The sequence below is a fragment of the Merops nubicus genome, unplaced genomic scaffold, assembly GCF_000691845.1.
Source record: "Merops nubicus isolate BGI_N331 unplaced genomic scaffold, ASM69184v1 scaffold10858, whole genome shotgun sequence".
NCBI lineage: Eukaryota > Metazoa > Chordata > Aves > Coraciiformes > Meropidae > Merops > Merops nubicus.
In genome coordinates, this window is record NW_008625178.1 from 103,583 (window position 1) to 123,478 (window position 19,896).

The 19,896-nt window shown below is 41.0% G+C and overlaps 1 protein-coding gene across 1 annotated transcript in view; it reads right to left on the reverse strand.

Annotated features, from left to right (window-relative positions):
* Positions 1 to 13,887: 13,887 nt before the first annotated feature.
* Positions 13,888 to 19,896, reverse strand: part of ZFC3H1 (zinc finger, C3H1-type containing) — a 42,652-nt gene continuing 36,643 nt past the window's right edge. The window contains exons 31-36 of the mRNA XM_008945599.1: positions 19,832 to 19,895; positions 18,987 to 19,087; positions 17,698 to 17,799; positions 17,069 to 17,108; positions 14,855 to 14,917; positions 13,888 to 14,729 (exon numbers count right to left, since the gene is read on the reverse strand). Of these exons, the coding sequence (XP_008943847.1) occupies positions 14,592 to 14,729; positions 14,855 to 14,917; positions 17,069 to 17,108; positions 17,698 to 17,799; positions 18,987 to 19,087; positions 19,832 to 19,895 (508 nt within the window). The 3' untranslated portion in view covers positions 13,888 to 14,591. The remainder of the gene's footprint in view (positions 14,730 to 14,854; positions 14,918 to 17,068; positions 17,109 to 17,697; positions 17,800 to 18,986; positions 19,088 to 19,831; position 19,896) is intronic.

A 19,896-nucleotide genomic window follows, 5' to 3' on the forward strand; every position in this document is an offset into this window, starting at 1 on the left:
TCCCAGCCGAGCCGATTGGGAAAATGGGGACTATGAAATCATGTACAGAGGACTCTCAAGTCTGTACGGAATGGTCAAGGAAATGATCAAGACTGATCAAGGTAACTGAGTGTATTGGGATTTAACTTTTATTCATATCTGTGCATTTATTATTCTGTGGAAAGCACATGTTCCTATTTGCTTCAGCTCTCTAAAAATGTAAGCTTTAAACCCAGACTATTTGGAAAGCTGTCGATGGGACAGGGATGTCCTGAACCTCTTGAGGTGTTACAGTTCCCAGTTCCAAAGTCTTAAAGCAAGTAGGACATTAGAAAGTGTTCTGGAGAAGCAAAGAAAATGGTTAATACTGCAGCCCACATGTACAACCTAAATACTGCAGCCAAACACATGTACAAGTGGGAGAATTATGGCCGGGATGTGTGACAATTTACACTCCTCAAAAGCCAGAATGTCCTAGAACATACCCTTATCTGCATGCATTTGACTGCTCAGTCAAATTGGGATCTTCATTCTCATCGCCACTGGAGTTTCTACAAGTCGCATGGAAAATTAATCACTTTATTAGGAAAGTATCCTCCCTTTCAGCCTGTATAACTGTTTATGTACTCGTTAACCACTACAGTCCAGAGAAGGTTGATGTTTCCTGCTAGTTCAGGGGACCTGAAGGGAAATAGATGTGCACTGCACTGGAGGGCTTCAGCTGGAAGAGCACCCAGGCAGTGCCAGCTGCTCAGCTGCTGCCTCTTGCTGCCTCCAGGAAAAGGTATCAGGATCCCACTGTCATCAGTCTGGGCACTCAGGACTTCCAGGATCCCAGCACCATTCAGCAAAAACTTGGGAGGCTCCAGTAATTGTGCTTGGCTCCATGAGCTGCTCTGGCCATAGGGGACCAGCAAACAACCTTATTCATGCCTCTGGACACGGTGGCTACGTCTGTGTTGTGAATTAAACAACCTGGGGATATTCTCTGGTCTCAAAGCATAATGCAGGTTTACACACTTACACTCCCTCCAATCCCTCTTGCCCTCAAAATAGTGGTCTTGTATATAAAACATATTTGGTACAGCGTCTGGTCTCTGTTAATTACTGAACAATACCAGGACAGATACTCTATGGGCCAAAACCATACCAGGAAGCCTGCATGTTGAACTGTTAGCCTGTGCTTGAGTCCATATCTTGCCCAATTCCATTAACACAACCATTTTTCCTGGATTTTCTGGCACAAATCACATGGGTCAGAGGGAGAGAGTCCAGGGTTTGGGCTGAGCATCCTATCAGTGTCCAACAGACCTGGAGGCACTATGTCCAAGGCAACTGACTGGATTTGTGACTTTGCTTACAGGCTTTCCTCTTTGCTCCATTGCCTAACTGCCTGAGATCTAGCAAATACAAAAAAACAATTTTTGGATACGGCTCAGTAGCCCATCAGCAGGTGCTTTAGGAGTGGATCAAGGCTTCTTGACTCCAGGTTTCTATAGACAATTCTCTATGCAGCCATTTGTCCCAATTATGATTTAGGAGTTTCACCAGATCAGAAATCAGAGCAAGTACAATACAAGGAGTGAACTCAGGTCCTGGAGTTGTACCTCCATGTTCTCCACCCATCCAGATGTTGAGAGAAAGCCAGGTTGAAAGAGTTTTCATTGCTCTGTTTTAACAAATGCTTTTCATAACTTCAAGCCTCTGGACTTCTTAGTAAAATTGGGCAGGAAAAAAAAAGGCAGAAAGACCTACAAACACAATAATCAAGCCTAACCTTTGATCTAGGTTAATCTGATAAAGCCCTGGCACAGGGCCTTCAAAAACAACTCAACATAGCACTCTGGAAGGATTATGCTGGACAAGTGATAAAAGCATAGGCTTTGTGTTCATTGGCACTTTACAGACACTGACCCACTCACGTGCTGACTCCAGACAAAGACATTGACTTTTTGCCTCCCAGGTGAATTCCACTGGTCATTTTCCTATCTCCCATAATGCAATTATAAGTCCACTTACAGTACTTACGGTGCAATATCTTTCTCTCTCCACGTTATTCTCCAGACAATCCATCGGATTGTACTGGGGCTTTACAAGCAGAAAACACGTGGAAACAGGACTTCCTACTTATCAAGTCAAAACTACTCTGTTCAGAGTGGGTGCAGAAGCATCACATGCCAGTCCCCCTAGACATGGCTCATCTGGAGCAAACAGACCCACTATAAAAACAAGGAGCAGAAGTTCTTTGCCATCTGAACAAGATTGTTGCTCATAATTCAGTCCTTGGCTTTATCCACGTCTCCCACAGTTGGCTTCTGACAGTTTAGCAGAAAATATGCCCTGGGTTGCTGGCTGAAAAATGCTTTAAGGGCAAGAGAGTTCTGCCTCTTTTTTCTGTATCTTGGAGGTGGGAAGGGGAAGGGGGGAAGCAAAAAAAAAAAAAGAAAGCCCAACCCTTTCTTGGAAAGAATTGCTGTCTCCAGCCCATGCTTCCTTTTATGATATTGTCCAATTTCTGCTTAAAGAAAATATGCATCTACACAATATTCTTCCAGTTACTGCCTTGTATAGGCACCAGTGCTTTTATTGTGTATTTGTGCTGTAGGGAGCACTGGAACACATCCTGAAAACCTTTGGTTTCAGACCAACAGGGAATGGATGCAACACAAAGACCAACAACATCATCTGGTTAATAAAAAGCACATTATCTTCTGCAAATAGGCTGAGCCCTTGTTGGTGGACAGAGAACACCAAATACTGTGGTGAATGAGTGTTCCCAGTGTAGCGTGTGTACCTCAAAGCCCCAGTCTATATACTTACTCTGAAGTTCATCATAGGTTTTTGCATCCATGCTGCGTGCTCCTCCCAAACAGAGCATAAGCTGTCCTATTGGCTGGTGACACCCAAAGCTAAGTTTGAGGCATCGATGCTGACCTCTTCAGGCTCCTGTAGTAACAGAGAGATGTAAGCTCCTCTAAGAGAATTGTTCCAGTAGGTAGCCTAACTCAGACTCTTTAATGAGTGCGTCGGAGCACCCAGGTACATCAGAGTCCTCTGCTCACCATCTTCTACTGGACACTTTGGCGTAGGAGGCAAAGAGGTGTCTGTTCTGTCCACATAGCACTGAAGTATGCATCTGTCAAGGAATCTGGACTTGGTATACAACATCTCCTGCATCCATCTTCAAACCTTCAGCATAGCCTCCACTGGTGTCTTTAGGCAAAGCATCAGCTTAAGACTTAAGACTTTTGTGAATATCACTTTTTAAATCAGTGAGTTTGTCCTCTCTGTGGGCAGATTTCTAGTTCCTTGTCCCTCAATCACTTCACAAGAATAATAGTGTCATACCTGTAATTGCAGGGTTTAGAGCCACTGCCCTTTTGAAAGCATGCCTCAGTCTTGTTGGTCTATGGAGGGCCATGTACGGAACACACTGACACTATTTGCTGCTGTCCCAAGAAGACATTAGACAAAGTTTGGCTTTTTCTTGACTGTACAGAGATCTGAACAGTGCAAATCTTGGTGGTGCCCTTCCTGCCAACATCTATCCAAACACAGCTGGCAGAAAGAGGCACCTTAGCATGTCTTCTAGAAGAGAAAGGAAGGTCACAGAAGGCTTTAGTGGGGAAAAAGAAGCCTCAGGAGAGAAAAGTGAAAGCTGATGGGCAAACCAGATGTGATTACAGGGGGCAGGAGCTGAAATATAAGGTTGACTTCTGCATTGTGTCATCATAACTAAAACTTCCTCATGCAAGCTTGTATCAGTTCTTCTGCTTTCCTATTCATGCTGTATTAACTCTGGCCAGGACAAGGGAAAATACCATTGCCCTCGAAACCCATACACAGAAGTTCCCCAAGAACTTTGTCTCAGTCACACAGTTTTCTCAGGCTGACCAGCAAAGGGACTGAGCTAACTACAAGGGTCACAAATGAGAGCCACATTGACAGTTGTCATGAAAATAAAACTCAGGTATAGAAATCAGTGAGGATTATCATCTCAAGGAGTGAATGTTCCTCATAGATCGCCTTTGGCCATCACATGCTGTGATAAGAAACTAAAGTTATTCCCTTTTTCAACGATGCAGAGTTTTCCCCAGCTCAGACTCTTCAAAGAAGGTCAATTACATGACAGCATCACTATTTTCTGTGCTACTTTCTGCTAGACAAGGTCCTGCTCTCTGCACCAAAAGGCTTCTTCTTGTTTACTGTTTGCCAGCATTTTACTGAGCCATGATACGGTTGCTTCCGCCTGTACCCCAGGTGCAGTGCCACAAACTCTATGATGGGATTTTATGCTCCCATTAACAGAGAGCAAACAGACATATAGATAATTCCTTGCCAACGATTTTACAAGGCTAAGTTTCAGTTACGAGCCATTCTCTGCTTTATTATCTGCTACTCAGTTAGGACAACAACAAACAGTGGTATGCAATAAAAAAAGAAAAGTAGCAGTTAACGTCTATATCTTCTTTTAAGCCAAATTCTGATCTCGGGTTCCTTGCAAACATTAAGCCACCCTACAGATAAGGATAAGCTAACACCCCTGCTCTGTTTTTCAGAGCAACAGATAACCCCTGGCATGAAATACTGGCCGACCCGGGAAAACAGCCCTTTTCTGCTCTCATCTCATTCCTGACCACTCCCTAAAGCCTATGCTAGGATGACCCCCAGCCTCGGGTGACATGGCAGGATGTGTAAGGACACCTGCTGGTTTTAGTCTGGATTGCTCAGGTAAGATCTGGCTCCACCTATTTCTATGCACTGTAACTACCTCAGTAACCTACTTCAAATTTCTAAAGGATTTGAAAGATGCTGAAACAGTTTGCTGCTACATCTTTGTTTGTACTCTACTGTCTTGTACTGTGCTCTCTAGTTAGGAGCATTGCCATATCTACAACTACATTCCCATTACAGGATAGAGAAACAACCAGTATATCTTATATGTTAGATAAAGTAGGTAGAGATAGTCAACTAGCAGTCTTTTCATTGGATACATAACCCACAAATTTATTATCTTGTAACTAAATACCACCAAAACATAGATGTTTACATTCAAACTGTCTTTGAAATCTTTCAGATGCAAAGATGTGACATGGCATGTAGCGAAATTATTCAAAGTATTTCCTTTTGAATTTCCCAGTGCCAAGGTAATAAATGACTTTATTAGCCAGGTGTTGAAAGAGAGGTTTTAAGAAGCAACTGGCAAGGAAAATCCATAAACATAAATGGGCTTGATTACATACAGTTTGTTAAAAATTCTGTGTTCCTAAAACAATGTTGCTGCTATTCATTCTCCCAGTCCCACCAAAATCAGTCTGGGTAAAAAAGCATGTGATTCTCTGTGGATACACAAATGGTGTCCTTCAGACCAAGATGATGGAGTTCAGTTTGCTCCACAACAGTTCAGGAAGCTAATGGCTGTCAGGGGAAAAACAAAAAGCCAAAGCCCAGAAAGCTATCTAGAGACATGGTCACAGATGGTTTGACCAGGGTCAGTCAACATAAAACTGCAAAGGGAAATGATCTTGCAATTGGTTTGACTAGCTGACCATCACTTGGGAACATTGTATTTGAAATCTGAAGAAATATTATTAATAGGGAGAAATTACATTAATGATCAGACTGTTTTTTTATGTGCATCTGGAAGAAGTCTGCTAATAATCCTAAAAAGCTGATCAGGTGACCAATGCACTTGTCCCTCAGCTGAATTGTTCCATGACATAAATTTAAGTGATCAGACTTCTCATTTGTTCATCTAAAACAGAAGCATTGTTCCCCTTTAATGCTGAATGACATTTTATGGGACACATTCAAAATATTTGTGGGAAGAGGCTTAGTCAAGGTCCAGCCAGTTTAAAGAAAGAGGCAAGTCCTTGAACATTCTGGAGGCTGAGGGACAAAAAACCATCCCACAGATGGGCAAGCAGAGAATTATTCTTTTTTCTTCTGTCAGGAAAATTATTCAAGTCTTTCCTATTAAATACTTTACTTGATAAATATAATCTATTTTGGTGATTTCCAAAATCTTGAGGTGGTCTTCTTTATGGACCAAAAGAAAAAGGAAACCATGCAATGTCCAAAGTTGCTAGAAAAGAGCAGAATAACTGACAGAGGGCTAAGTGGTTCTCAGGAACACAGAGAAACCAACTTCTGCAAGGAAGAGATTTTTATTTTGTGATGCTTTTCTTCCTTCGGTGATGATTTACCTGCTCCCAAGCAGCAGCTTCCTGTGATTGCGGCCTGTTTATGTTTCTTGTCACTCCTCCTCACTAGAGGGCAGAGTCTCTGACAGTCCTCTCTGAGCGAGGGGCTTCTCTATTTTAGTTGTAGTGTGGGTGAATTGTAGTCTTTCAGAGGGGATAATTTCGCTAGAGATTTACAGCTTCTAGGTTTTAAGAATACACCCATGACAGCAACTGCAGCGACAATGAAGAGTTTATATATCTTAAGGTATCTCAGGACCATCAATTGCTCCCTCAAACATGTTACAAGTGTGTTTTCCTCGACCAAGGAAATGTTAACTCAGCCGTACGCTGCTATCCATACATTGCTAGCAGAAATATGCTCGTGTTCATTAACTCTACTGGGGTAATTGCACCTCTGCAAGAGTCCAGCTCAAGAGTGCTCCAAGTCCAATCACTTTTGCTTATCTCAGGAAGGCTTCCTTTGACACGTGGTACATACCTAGAGTTTGGAGCGAGGGAACAAAGGGGGAGTGTTCAATTTGCTACACTTAGTAAGCAAAATATAGATGTGGATATGTTCTTAAAAAAAAAAAAAAAAAAAAAAGTGATGCCTGTAGTTCATCAGTTTTCTCACATAAATACAGATTATGCCATCAGTAACAGGTGGCATGGAAATTCCAGCAAATTTTGTCTGGCATGGATAAGTCTTTCCAGCAGTGAGGGCTTAAAAACAGGCAAAAGTTTCAGACTACTTTAACAACTACTTACAGAGACTTTGCCATTACACTTATCAAACACTAGAGTAAAAGGTGATCAGAAACTGGCAGAATAAGGAAGAAATGGCAGCAAGAAAGATCTCTGCTGTTTCTCATTACTTAGTTGTCATTCAGACCTTTAGGAGTGGAAAACAATGATTAGGCCTTCAAAGGATTTTAATCCCAGGCCCTAGGTGATAATTACAGAGAATCTTCACATCTGGGTGAGATTTTTGGTTACACTTATAGTAAAAGCTTGGAGACAAAAAAGGAACCAATGCTTCCTGATTAGACAGAAATGCACTCAACACAATCCCAACACTGGCTATTGTGGAATTGGTATATTCACAATATATCTACAGGACAGTACCAAAGACCCATGAATGTACAGGGACTTGAGCTATATCATGCTCTGCAGGAAAGCTAGAGGGCATGGAAACTTTCACCGCCAGTTTTTCCTTAGCTCCTCTGAACATGTGAATTTCTAACGTTTGGCAGGATATTGTCACTCTGAGAAGTTACCTACTTTTTGAGTAGCAGTTAATGAGCACTCAGAGCAGCACCAGCACAGGTGAACAAGGAATATGCCTGAAGGATTTTGAGAGCAAGCCAATTCTACATCTGACCCTCTCAGATATGAGGCAGGGTCTCAATCATCTGCTATACAAGATCAACAAGTCTTCTCAATTTAAACCATTATTTTTTGTTTCTGCTAATTACCTAAACAAAAACTAATGTGCACCTTTCACTGAAGGCCATAGTTACCTCCAGAAAGAATAAAGCTGGTCAGGGAGTCTTTTATCAGCAACTGCAATCCCTGTACTGACTATATATATAAAAAAAAGGGTTGTGCAGTGGGAGAACACCTCATCAGAAATACTAAATAAACTCTATAAAGTCCATAGCTAGCTCTTCAGCTGCCATGCACACCAAGATACCAGATGCAGCTGATCAGACCAAGGTGGCAAAGCACACAGATTTAACATGACAGAATCACAGAATGGTTGAGCTGTAAGGGGAGGTTGTCTGGAGGTCACCTGGTCCAACTTCCTGCTTAAGCAGGGCCATCTAGAGCCAGCTACCCAGGATCATAGAACCATGTCCAGACAGCTTTTGAGTACCTTAAAGGATGAAGGCTCCACCACCTCTCTGGCCAGCTTTTGCCACTGCTCAGTCACTTTCACAGTAAAAAAGTGTTTGCTGATATTCAGCCAAAACCTCCTATGTTTGTGCTCATTGCCTTCTTCCCAGTTTTCACAGCCTTTCCTTATATGTGAGGTGCTTCAGTCCTTTAATTGTCTTTGTGATTGTTCATTGGGGTCTCTCTGGTAGCTGCATACCCCTCTTGTACTGGGGAACCAGACCTGGACACATCACTCCACGTGTGGCCTCATCAGCGCTGAGGAGAAGGATCACCTCAGCCTGCTGGCAATGCTCTTCCTAATAGGGTGCAGGAGGCTGTTGGCTGCCTTTGTCACAGGGGAACATTGCTGGCTCATTTTGAACTTGGTGTCCACCAGGACCATGAGACCCTTTACCACAAAGCTGCTTTCTAGCCTTTACTGGTGCCTGAGGTTATTTCTCCTCAGACACGGGACTTTGCACATCCCTTGTTGAACTTCATGAGGTACCTGTCGGCCCATTTCTCCAGCCCCCCAAAGTCTGTCCAGATGGCAGCATGACCCTCTGACATATCAGTCACTCCTGAGAATTTTGTGCCATCAGCCAATGTGCTGTGGGTACACCTTGCCCCATCATCCAGATTATTAATGAAGACGTTGAACAGGACTGGACCCAGTATTGACCCCTGGGCTACATCACTAGTGACTGACCTCCAACTAGACTTTGTACCACTGATCACCACCCTCTGGACCCAGCTGTCAGCCAGTTTTCAGTCTACCTCACTGTCTGCTCATCCAGTCCACACTTCATCAGATCCTCTGTGAGGATGCCATACCACTTCCCGTGATTTGTCCGTGGAAGAGCTCTGCATCCCTGCCATACCCACATACCCCTGTGAGTCTTCCTTACAGACACTACACTTGCTATGAGAGTGACAGCAGCACAGTGCCTGTTAAGTGGGTTGTCAGATATGAGAGAAATCAGTTATGGAATCTTTAATATCAAATACCATCATCCACTTATGCTTATCAATCCTGGTCAGGTTCTGAGGCACAGCTCCAATACCTCTTGGTAGTTTCAATAGAAATCACTACACCAAAAAATAAAGGTAACAGGATATTCATTTCAGCATTGCTGAACAGGAGGAAACATGTTTTAATTGGGTAAAAAGTCGTTTATGTGATTACATTTTTGGTATCTTTGCAGTTTTGTATAAACCAACCAGGAAAAATTGTTAATAAATTACTGAATTAAGCCAAAGCTTTGTTTTCCCTTCCTTCAGTGCTCACTCAAAGCTTGCAATCATCTGGATCGAAAAGATAAAAAGGCTTGTCACTGTCTTGACAGTATATCCTAGAAATATGAAAAGTGTAAGAAAGTAGCTGAAGTATCTACCATCAAAGCACAGCATGTAATTCATGTGGGAAGAGAAAAGCACTATGAGCAGAAATAAAAAATAACTAGGTATGTGACCAATGACTACAATTGAAAAGCCGGGATGCTGCTGGAGAACAAGCTGCTAGATGTGGAGACCAACAGCCAGGAGTTAACAGCATCTTACTGCTTTAACAGTACCTCACAGCTGATGTGGGCTTAAGAACTAGAGCTTGTAAGACAGACAGACAGGCATTCTACCATGGCCTGTAGTGGCAGGCCAAGGGGTAATGTTTTTAAACTGAAAGGGATTAGGTTCAGACTGGACGTAAGAAAGGCATTTTTTTATGAAGGTGGTGAGACAGAGGAATGTGTTGCCCAGAGAAGTTGTGGATGCCCCATTGCTGGAATTGTTCAGTGTCAGGTGGGATGAGGCTTTGAACAACCTCATCTCATGAAAGATGTCCCTGCCCATGGGGACATCACTCTAGTCAGTAGCTAGGGATTTGCATCAGACTAGAGTCCATCCCCCTTCTGTGCCCACAGAAGCACCAGTGCCACACGTTCAGGGCCAGTACAGCCCTGTGACAGTCACCCAGAATGACCGCACTCATCACCAGCGTAGCCATCCCTGCACCTCCCAGCACCAGCCCGGCCTTTCAGAGCAGCACTAACTGTGTCAATGTTAGTGATGGGAATCCTGTTGCTTGGTGGGTCTGCTTTCATAGTCAAAGGCTGCTTAGCTTTGAGACACTGATCAGTTGAGACCTTGGAGAAAAACTTCTTTTCTGAATCCCAAAGAAAAGTAAGGGCTCAAGAGCAGTCTCAAGCTCAGAGCAAAGCCAGTTGTTCAGAAGGACCTCAGAAGAGCAAAACAGAAGGGAGGTGGGGATAACTCAACATCTGACCAGGCTTTGCTCTAAGAAAAACTGAAGCTATGAGGAACCTTAGAACATGCACTGATAAGAAAAAGCTGCCATGAAAAATACCTGAAGATAAGGAGTAGATGTTTCCTAGGTTCTTTACATAGAGGTAACTCCTAAAGGGATGTTTCTTCCTGTTTTTTTTTCATCTGACTTACTCGCTCTTCCATTTCTCCTTTCCCCTAGCAGAAGTTTAAGACACTTGCAGATGAAGTTGAAAATCATGTAAGTAAAGGGAAACAGACACCACAGGGCTCTGCCTCACAATCCTAGGCAGCCAGAGCAGTCTGAGGCTTTTCTCATTTTTACACTTTAAATAGCAGGATGCAGAAGGGCGCCCAAACGCAAGCAGCATGATGGAACTGAAATTCATATAATTCAGTGAAAAAAAAAGTGATTATAGAAGCACAGAAAAGAACAATTTGTAAGTCACAGTGTGAGAACTCATTTTGTCTCATTTACAGATGGCCAAGTAGGCCCTCAGGTAGTGACCTGTAAATGTAAGTTTGTACTAGCATGAGCTGTCCACCATGTTCAGGAGAACACCAAGATTTACAGGAGATAGCAGGGCAGCTGGCAACAGCTAAAGCTAGCAGCAAGCTGGACAGTGCACCAAGCTTCCTGCATGACTACAGTGCTCTTCTGAAGAGCTCCCAAAAGCTCAGCAGCAGAAGAAAAGATGTCCAGTTGGTGCCCATCACATGCTGGCTGTGTGCGGTTGTTACAGCACTGATGGAAGTTTACCTGCCCTCTCATCAAATTGAGGCAGCCTTTTAATTTTATGTGTTCGTGTCCCCAGCTGCCTGTGCACATCACTTCAGTTTGCCAGCCTCTTTGTACCTCTCCTGAAAGGTTCATACCTCTGCTGCTATCGAGATGAGGTAAACCTGCTCTCTCATTCATTTTAGGTAAGATCCCTGGGACACTGAAAATTCCTGGATCTTTCTGAAGTTTTATATATGAACACATAACATGCACTATGAATTTTCAAGTCTTTTGACTTAAACGGGGCCTGTAGAACGTGAAAAGAATCCACATCTGCTTGTAAGAGTTACCAATTCCCAATAGATGTTGCTATGTAAATTAACCAGTGGGCCTAGAAGAATGACCAGGCTCAGCCTTGAACACAGTGAAAAGAGGATGTGTCTTGCAGAAAAATATTGCAAAACTTTAAAAAAATTATAGGAAACAGTAAGTCTTGGTTATCTGAGAAAGGCTAATACTACCGTAAGTCTTTCTATTGAATTTTTTACCCTAAACAATTCTTTAAAACCTTTGTCCTCATCTCCTCTTCCTGCTCTCCTCTGCATGCACTTTCCAACGTGCCTTCACTGAGCGTACCTACAACAAAACTAGGAGAAGATTCAACTTCCGTGAAAAGTAAACAGCATCTATCGGTAACTGGTCTGATTAGCACTGGAGTCACTGATACTGAAAGGGATACCCTTCATGTAGGTCTTCACTGAATGGACTAAAAAACCCAATAAATAATTTCCATTTATTTTTCTTCCTAATAAACACATCTGAAATTTTTTTGTTCACATTATTGTGTTTCTGCAATAGCCAGGAAATGAAAAATACTGCAGGGGTAAGAGTTTGGTGCAGTACTCTTACAGACCTAGACACTGTTTCCAGAAAGACTTTGAGGACCAATAATCAGATTACTATTCATAAAGCAGCTATTCTGAGCAGAGAACAAGTATCAGCACAGTTTTATGCTAAAAATTGTTGTGCTTTGCTCCTAGTTGTTTTTCCTCTTAAGCAGCTAGTATTGTGCTTGATTGACTACAGTTATCCTTTCTTCCCAGTTACTCACCACTATTGCCCCTTATTTCTTGCAGAACAGAAGTCCTCAGGAGAGATCATGAATTTAAGACTAATATGTAGATTAATTTAATACCCTTGGTTAAATTTCATTCTTCCTGGTGATGAATTAATGGTTTTACAGATGACAGAGAGAAACCATCTTGTTCGTTGCTTAAACGGAATGCCCTCTTCGTAACTACCAGCATGTACCAGAGCACGGAAAGGAGTCAGTGGCAGCTGCAGACCTGTGGTGGCACCAGCTCCTCGCTGGCCACTCCACACCACCCAGCAGCACATTTGGTTTCTCACTTGGTGAAAAGAAGTGCTTGTGCTGCTCTAGAGACTGCACAGCTTCCTCATACTTCTTCATTCCAGCTCCTAAATGAACAATCCTTATTACAATCAGCCACTTTCATGTACCATCAAACCAAACAAAATTGGGTCAGAAGGCCACATATAAACCAGGAGTATTTTAATTAAAACAATATGGATTAAGGCCAATGGAAGACAGAATATTGTGGGGTTTTGGTTCTCCCTCCTCTTATCTCCAAGTGTGTGACAAGCCATTATTATAGAGGACCTATGATTAATCGTGATGAAAATTTCAATCTTAAGGTCTCCTTAGAATGGGACACAGTCCTTTTGTTACGAAGTCATTTTGTACAGCAAGGTAACAAAGCAACAGTCCTAAGTGTAAGATAAGCCTAAACTAGGGAATGTTTAAGGCAGCATTAAAAGTGCTATAAGCCTTGACAGTGTTAAAGCTTTTCTATTTTTAACAGTAGAATTGGTAAAATTGTACTAAGATAAATACTGGGGGTATTTAGGTGGTGCTGCAGGGAAATGTCACCTGTTTATCAGCAAAGTTTTAAAGACAAATTTTGAAAAAAATATTCAGGCTACATGTGTTAAGCCAGCATTTACTACACATGAGATGTTTTTAATGAAAAAAAAAAAAAATGAAGTGCACTTTGATGGTCTAAGACATTTTCATTCTGAGTTGTACCACATATAAAGTTTGAAGAAACTGGGATATTGCACTAAGGAAGAATGGGTTTAAATTGGGTATTTGAAGTTTTACTTATTTTGTTGTAGTTCACTCTTAAATGTAAGAGCTGCCTAAAAGAATTAATGGTGCAAAACCACCCTACATTCCCCCAGATGAAAACCAGTATTTCCCACTTTCTTTGAGAGAGATACTTTGTGTGTAACTTCAGATAAAGCAAAGGTCTGGAAAGTTACTGGAGGATGTCACAAACAACTCTGCCTCATTCTCAGATATGAAGACCACTTTTTCACTGTCTTCATGACACTTTCATAAGTCACCTATGCAAAAGGTGTGACAAACGTATTTTGAAATGAGTTGGCACAGACGGAAAAAAACAGTTGGAAAGCCAACCTGATGTGAACAGCCCCATCCATCCCCCTTTCAGTGGTCTGACAGTACCTCTCTGCAAAGGACAAAATATAAAATGTACACTCCATTACTGAAGTATTATTTGACAGCAATAGCTGCTACTAGACAAATACTTGTGTACCTGAGGCAAAAGAAGGAAAAAACCCACTGAGATGTAGTTAATTCTACATTAAGTGCATTTGCCTACCTTTTGATCAAAATAAAAGACAACAGGTTTTGGTTTGGGTTTTTTTTTTTTAAAAGGTCAGTTTGTATTGAAAATACCTCTGTTAAAAACACCCGCAATACCACAAGGTAGCACCAATACAAAACAGAACAGTATTAACTTTTTTTAAACTGTTAAACTTTATTATAAATTAAAATTTCTTTACAAAAAATTGCACATAATTGACCACTCTTAGGTTCTGATGCACTGGCATTAGCAATAGTTTCTTTAATCTTCAAGTTTAATAGTCTCTGCCGTGAGTCCAATGCAGAAAAGGGCAGTAAGCAACCCTCTTAGAGCCTTCAAGTGCAAGAAGCATACTTGTGGCCACGGCAGTTACACTTTCCTTAAGAGCGGCTGCTTTTGTTTTAATCCTGTAATGAAAAAGTCTCAAAAAAGGTTTAAAAAAAGGAAAAACCCAAAATGGACTACTTGCTTTTTACTGTAAACACAGCCCAGCAAATTAATCCCAAACACAGATCTCTCAGGCATCAGCGAGAGTGTCAAGTGAATCAGGAACAGCAAAACAAAGAAAACAAAATAAAAAGAAAACATAAAAAATAAAGTCTGTCATTTTGATTAACTATACTTACGTAGATGACGTTATGAGAATCTGGCAGGGCCCAGAAGCAAGGCCAGACAGGGAGTTCGTTTTTCCAGAAGGGTCATGTTAATTGTTTCCAGGTTCAAGGAAAGCAGATTGGAGACTTGATATGCTGAGCAATACTCATCTGCCTTACACAGATCTTGGGCATGGATCAGCCTGAAGAACCATTCAACTGATTTTGGCATTTAATAGGACTTATGGCTGACCGTGCCCAGCGTTCAGCGATTCTTGCTTTCTGTTCTGTAAGTGTTTAAACTTAAAAGCTCATCTAGGCTGACTCCAACCTCTTGGCACTTGGAAACTAGTTTTCTCAGGTTATCAGTTTTACCTCCTCCTGATGCTTCAAACAAGAGTTGCTGTAAGAGATGGGGAAGCAGATATAAGATTTAGCCAGAGCCTGAGCATCACCACATCTATGGATATGGGATATGCAGAAAATTTATATGAAACCTCAAACTGAATCATAAAGAGAAAACATTACATCTTTCCACAGTGTTGCACACAGAGGTAACTTCTGAAGGGCTCTCTGATACAAATGATGGACCTGTAAAATAAAAACAAGTATAAAGTCAGCACAACTTCATGCACTCAAAAGGAGTGATTTGAAGCACAAAACACTCTTGCAATAATTTTTAAAAAGTTTCGAAGTCAACCAGTAAATTGCTACTAAGAGTAAAGGCAAGTTCACATCTGACCTTAATTCTGACCCTTGTATGCACATGATTAATTACATGAGGACATTCTCTTTGTCTTCACAAGACTCTTGCCTCATTCATTGCACAGGATGGAACACGCTCAGGGAATGAAGCGGCTTACTGAATATTTCTCTTTCACCACTCAATATGTAGTCTCAAGGTCTTGCTTATTGCATACCATCCCAACCCTGCAATGAAAATAACTGTTTCATAGGCTTTTTCCTTCAGCAGCTATCTATCTGTGCTTTCACAATCAGTACGCATCCTCACGACTCTAAAAAGAAAAAAAAGTTTTGCCATTTTGTGGTTGGAAACAGAGGACCAAAATATTTAATGCAAGTATTTACTCAGGTCTCCTTCAGTTACTGGTATCTGAAGTACCAACTTTAATCAGAAAGGCACTAGGGGAGGTATTTGTTGGCATTTTAAATACTCATACCTATTTTTACATTCTTTTAGAAAACCTTTACATGACCTCTGAAGAGAATAAATGACAAGTTCTCCAGGAAGAGGAAAACCAGAATCTGAATTACAAGTCCATTTTAAAACAATATCTTACTTGTTTACTGGGAAAATTGTTACCTGGAACAGTCACCAACTTGTGTGAACAGTTGTAAGTGCTTGCTACATCCCAAACTAAGTCCCTCCAAAAAACCCCAACTGCACTGGGTATGCCAACTTAAGTGACTTTACTCCACATAGTATAGTTAGTCAGGTGTCCGCAGAAGAAAAGCACAAGACTTCTTCTGGGTGTAATCCAGCTTCAAAGTTTTACATACACCTTCATTCTAATGCGTTCATTTTCTTCAAGGACCCTCTTTTTGATTCATTTGAAATCTTATTTTCTAACTTTCTAAAAGTCACCAAGCCTTAAAAGGCACCTTTTAGGTAGTGCCTTTACAACGTACTCCATCTAATACAATGACTGAAGCAGGGATCTGTGACCAATTACAGATTACACTGAACCATCAACACGGAGACAGAATTAAGGTTGAATAGGCAGCCAGGCCTTTGATATCTCCTGACTTTGAACTGTTTAATCTCACAAACTAAGTAACTGTCTGCTGGAGGGGGGTATTCTTTTTAAACATTCTAGGAGACAGTAAAAAAAGGCAAGAGAAGATTTTGTATGTGAGTCTAACAATAGCCATGCTACCCATTATGGACCAGTTAAGGCTTTAATACTGTTTTCAAAAGAAAGACTACGGATAGAAAAGAAGGATGCTGCGAATCAGCAACTACAAGAATGACACAAAACAGGGCATGGCAGATAAGTTGCTCAGAAACACCACAAGCGAGTGGTGAGTCACAAACCCAGGGCCTCATGATCCCCCCAATACATAGCATCCTTCCAGAGACACAAGAGTATTTTGAAGGTGACTGCAACAATACCAGGAAGATCCAATCTGTTTGAACTGAAAAGTGACTCAGTTGCTGTGTCAAAAACCTCTTATATTTGCAGGAAGAGTGATAAAAGTATTTCCCTCCCCAAAGTGCCAGTGAGTAAACTCGTGTTTTTTGGAGAAGAGAAAGAACTGATGTCTTAGGCGGAGTCAGGAACTGCTCAAACTCTCTGCATACAATGGCTCAGACGACCCACCCTTCCAACTAGTAGTTAAGATAGTCGCTAACATCTTCCAGCACAAAACTCCTTCCTTCCCTCTACTGAATTTTAAGTGATAGCAATCTCCTCCATGTTAAAAAAAAAAAAAAACACACAACCAAAAAACACACCACCCACAATGTGAGAGAACAGTCCCCTCCACGTTAGGGCAAGATACACACAAGCAGTATGCACAAGTACTCTTGGCATAACCCATTCTACCTTGACTGCCAAAGGCATTTCTCACACTTGGAGCAGATGCGTTGGTGTTTATACATAGAGTAGTTCAGCTATCTAGAAAATTTGGGTTTAAGAGATGACCATTGCTTTGGATAAAGCCGAGGTATGAAATGTTTTACAGAATAATTACTGATTTCAGTAAACTGCGTTGACTTACTTCTCTTTGTCCCATTAGACAGCATTCGGCAGCAATGGCTCTGAGGAAAAGAAATATACAGAAATATTTATTCTTGAATGACTTTAAATGCCATTAGCAGCAGAATACTGACTGTGGAATGGAATTACAAATTCCTTGAGAAGAAACTAACTTCCAGTGATGTCAATCTACAGTGAAAAGATAAAAGTAGCTATTTTTTAAAGACAACCTTACATGACCAAGACATTTCAGTGGTTCCCCATTATGAACAAATACTGAAGAAAAAGATCAGTTCAGCATCACTGGATAATGGAGATTATTGCTATTGTGATATATAAAGGGGAGAGCAGAGAGGGGGAGACAAGTCAACAGTTGAATGAACAAAGCAACTTGTAAATATATCACTCATATTTATCTGTATAACATCCACTCACCTAAGTTCCCTCAAGAGGGAAATTCCATTTAATTTTTAAGAAGTGACAATACCTCTGTCTCTTGTAACAAACAGTTCCTGTTTGAGTAATAAGCTAGTGAAAGAGAGACTTCCAGTACAAGCCCAACTGGAAGGACATTTCAGATTTACCTTTGTGACGTAAACCTTATAAACAAAAGCAATATCTATGAAAACAGATGTATGACTGTTGCATTACATTTTCCAGATGGCCAGGCATGTTGGGATATTATATGTAAACATCTTGGCTTGCAGTTTCAGAATTTGAACATTGCTCTCCTCCCAGTATCGCAGAAGTAGTCTGTAAAAGGCATTCATGAGAAAGAAACACTGCTCTAATCACTGGGAACAGAAAAGCAATTCAAAGACAGGAACGTGTTACACAACACATATTATGCTTAATCTGAGCCAAGAGTTTCAAGAACAAAAAACCTCTAAGCCACAATATACAATATTGACTCGACATGCTCTCAGAACAAACCAAAAAAGTTAAGATATGCTTTCAGAGGACCATTGAGATGTGTGAATTCAGAGAGAAAGTATGATCTTGACACATTAAAAGGTCCATTCTTAGCATGCGCAAGGTAACTGTATATTTGACGGGAGGCTAATGAGTTTTATAGTCCTGTGGCTGGGAGATATTGTTCAGCCAGTTCTGCTCACTCATTTCACGGCCTGAGGAAGCTGCAAGTTCCATCGAGTCAGAATTGCAGCTTGGTGTAAAATGCAGCCCTTCATCCCTGTGTGCCAAAAGCAGGTTTTGTCACACTCCTGACAGCCCCCCAGCCACACCCACTTAAATCTTGCTTTGAATTCTTTGGGATCACTGCTGATGACAAACAGTAAGTGTTTGGGAAGTTTTCAGTTATCCAGTCGAATGTTGCTGAGCTCACCGCAGCTGCGCACGGCACCACACAGACCCTCTAGCCCCAAGGAGCACACCTCAGAACACCCCTCAAGTAAGAACCGGTGCGACCCTCATATTAACTGGGTTTGTTTCCCCTAAGACTTTTTTTCTAAAATTAAGAATGGTTTATCTTTGCTAAATAAATGTCAAGCTAAGCCTTAAGATAGCACTGCTATATACTAGTGTATCCATTTTCATTTCTTCTACGCTGGAGCTATACTTTTAATAGATCATTAAGTAACAATAAGATTTTCATATATATAGATAGATAGATACATATACATATATCTATACATATATATATATGTATATGTATCTGACGCTTCTCCACACACTTGAAATTCTGACCATTTGTAGTCATGTACAATGCAGATTTTATTCCACTATAATTATAGCTTTTCTGTAGATAGAACAGAACCCTGTCAAATAGAAGATTGACAAGATGTCAGAAGGCACAATATGCCTCAAGCAACATGCAGTAATATGGGAAGAGTTTTACTTCTGTAGCAGCACGGAAACTACACGTCTTGCACAGAAACCAGCAGTTTGTTGTTGTCTTGATTACAAGCATTTTTACATACCTCAGTGCAAGTCCAGGATTAGCAGGCATGGTAGAACAAAACCGTTCCAAGGTTTTGGAATGTTGAGATTTTGGAATGCAGCTCAAATAAAAAAGAATTACCTGTAGAATTTGAATTACAAACATTAATCCACTTTATAGCTGTCTAATTTTGCTAAGAAAAATGGAATGACAAACTATGAACATTATGACTAAAGTGAGTTACCACCTACAAACCTCATCAACTACAACCTTATTAGCCCTCAAGGGTACAGAACTCAACTTGTATACAAAAAGTTAGTGTCAAGTTGCCACTGCCACATATTTTAGTCCTTCCAGCCTGCACTTAGTGTGTAAAGAGAAATGCACTGATGTTAGCAAAATGGGACCCAGGATTTTTATAAGCTTTACTCTGTGTAAGTGCTCAACTTGTTTTTAACTCCTACTTTATTTCTTCTGTTTCTCAACCACCATAAGGTCTATGATCAAAACTGACAGCTTAAATACTGTTTTCATCTGCCAGTGTTACAGCTGTGCAGACCTCTTTTGCTCAACCATCACTTCTCTCCCTCACACATTTTTCTCTTTCCTCTAGAAAAGAATAGTTTGTCATTAACAGCTGTATTCACAGTATTAAAGCATGCTGTAATAAAATTTCTCTTTGCCTTACACAGCCTTTGTTCAAAAGGTCACTGCTAGATAGTCCTCTGCTCAGAACACTACTCTCCTCACATTTGTTCCTTTTTCTACTAACTCCTAGTTCTCAGTGTTCATGTACTACTGGTGCTGTACTGGAACAAGTAAATCGCAGGTACCTGGCTAAAAGGTCATCTGTTTGTTTAAAGCTGTCCACAGACACATTTTTACCTTATTATGAAACTCATAATTGGTCCAATAATCAGCAGTACTAAAAGGAATTGGGTATCGTGTAG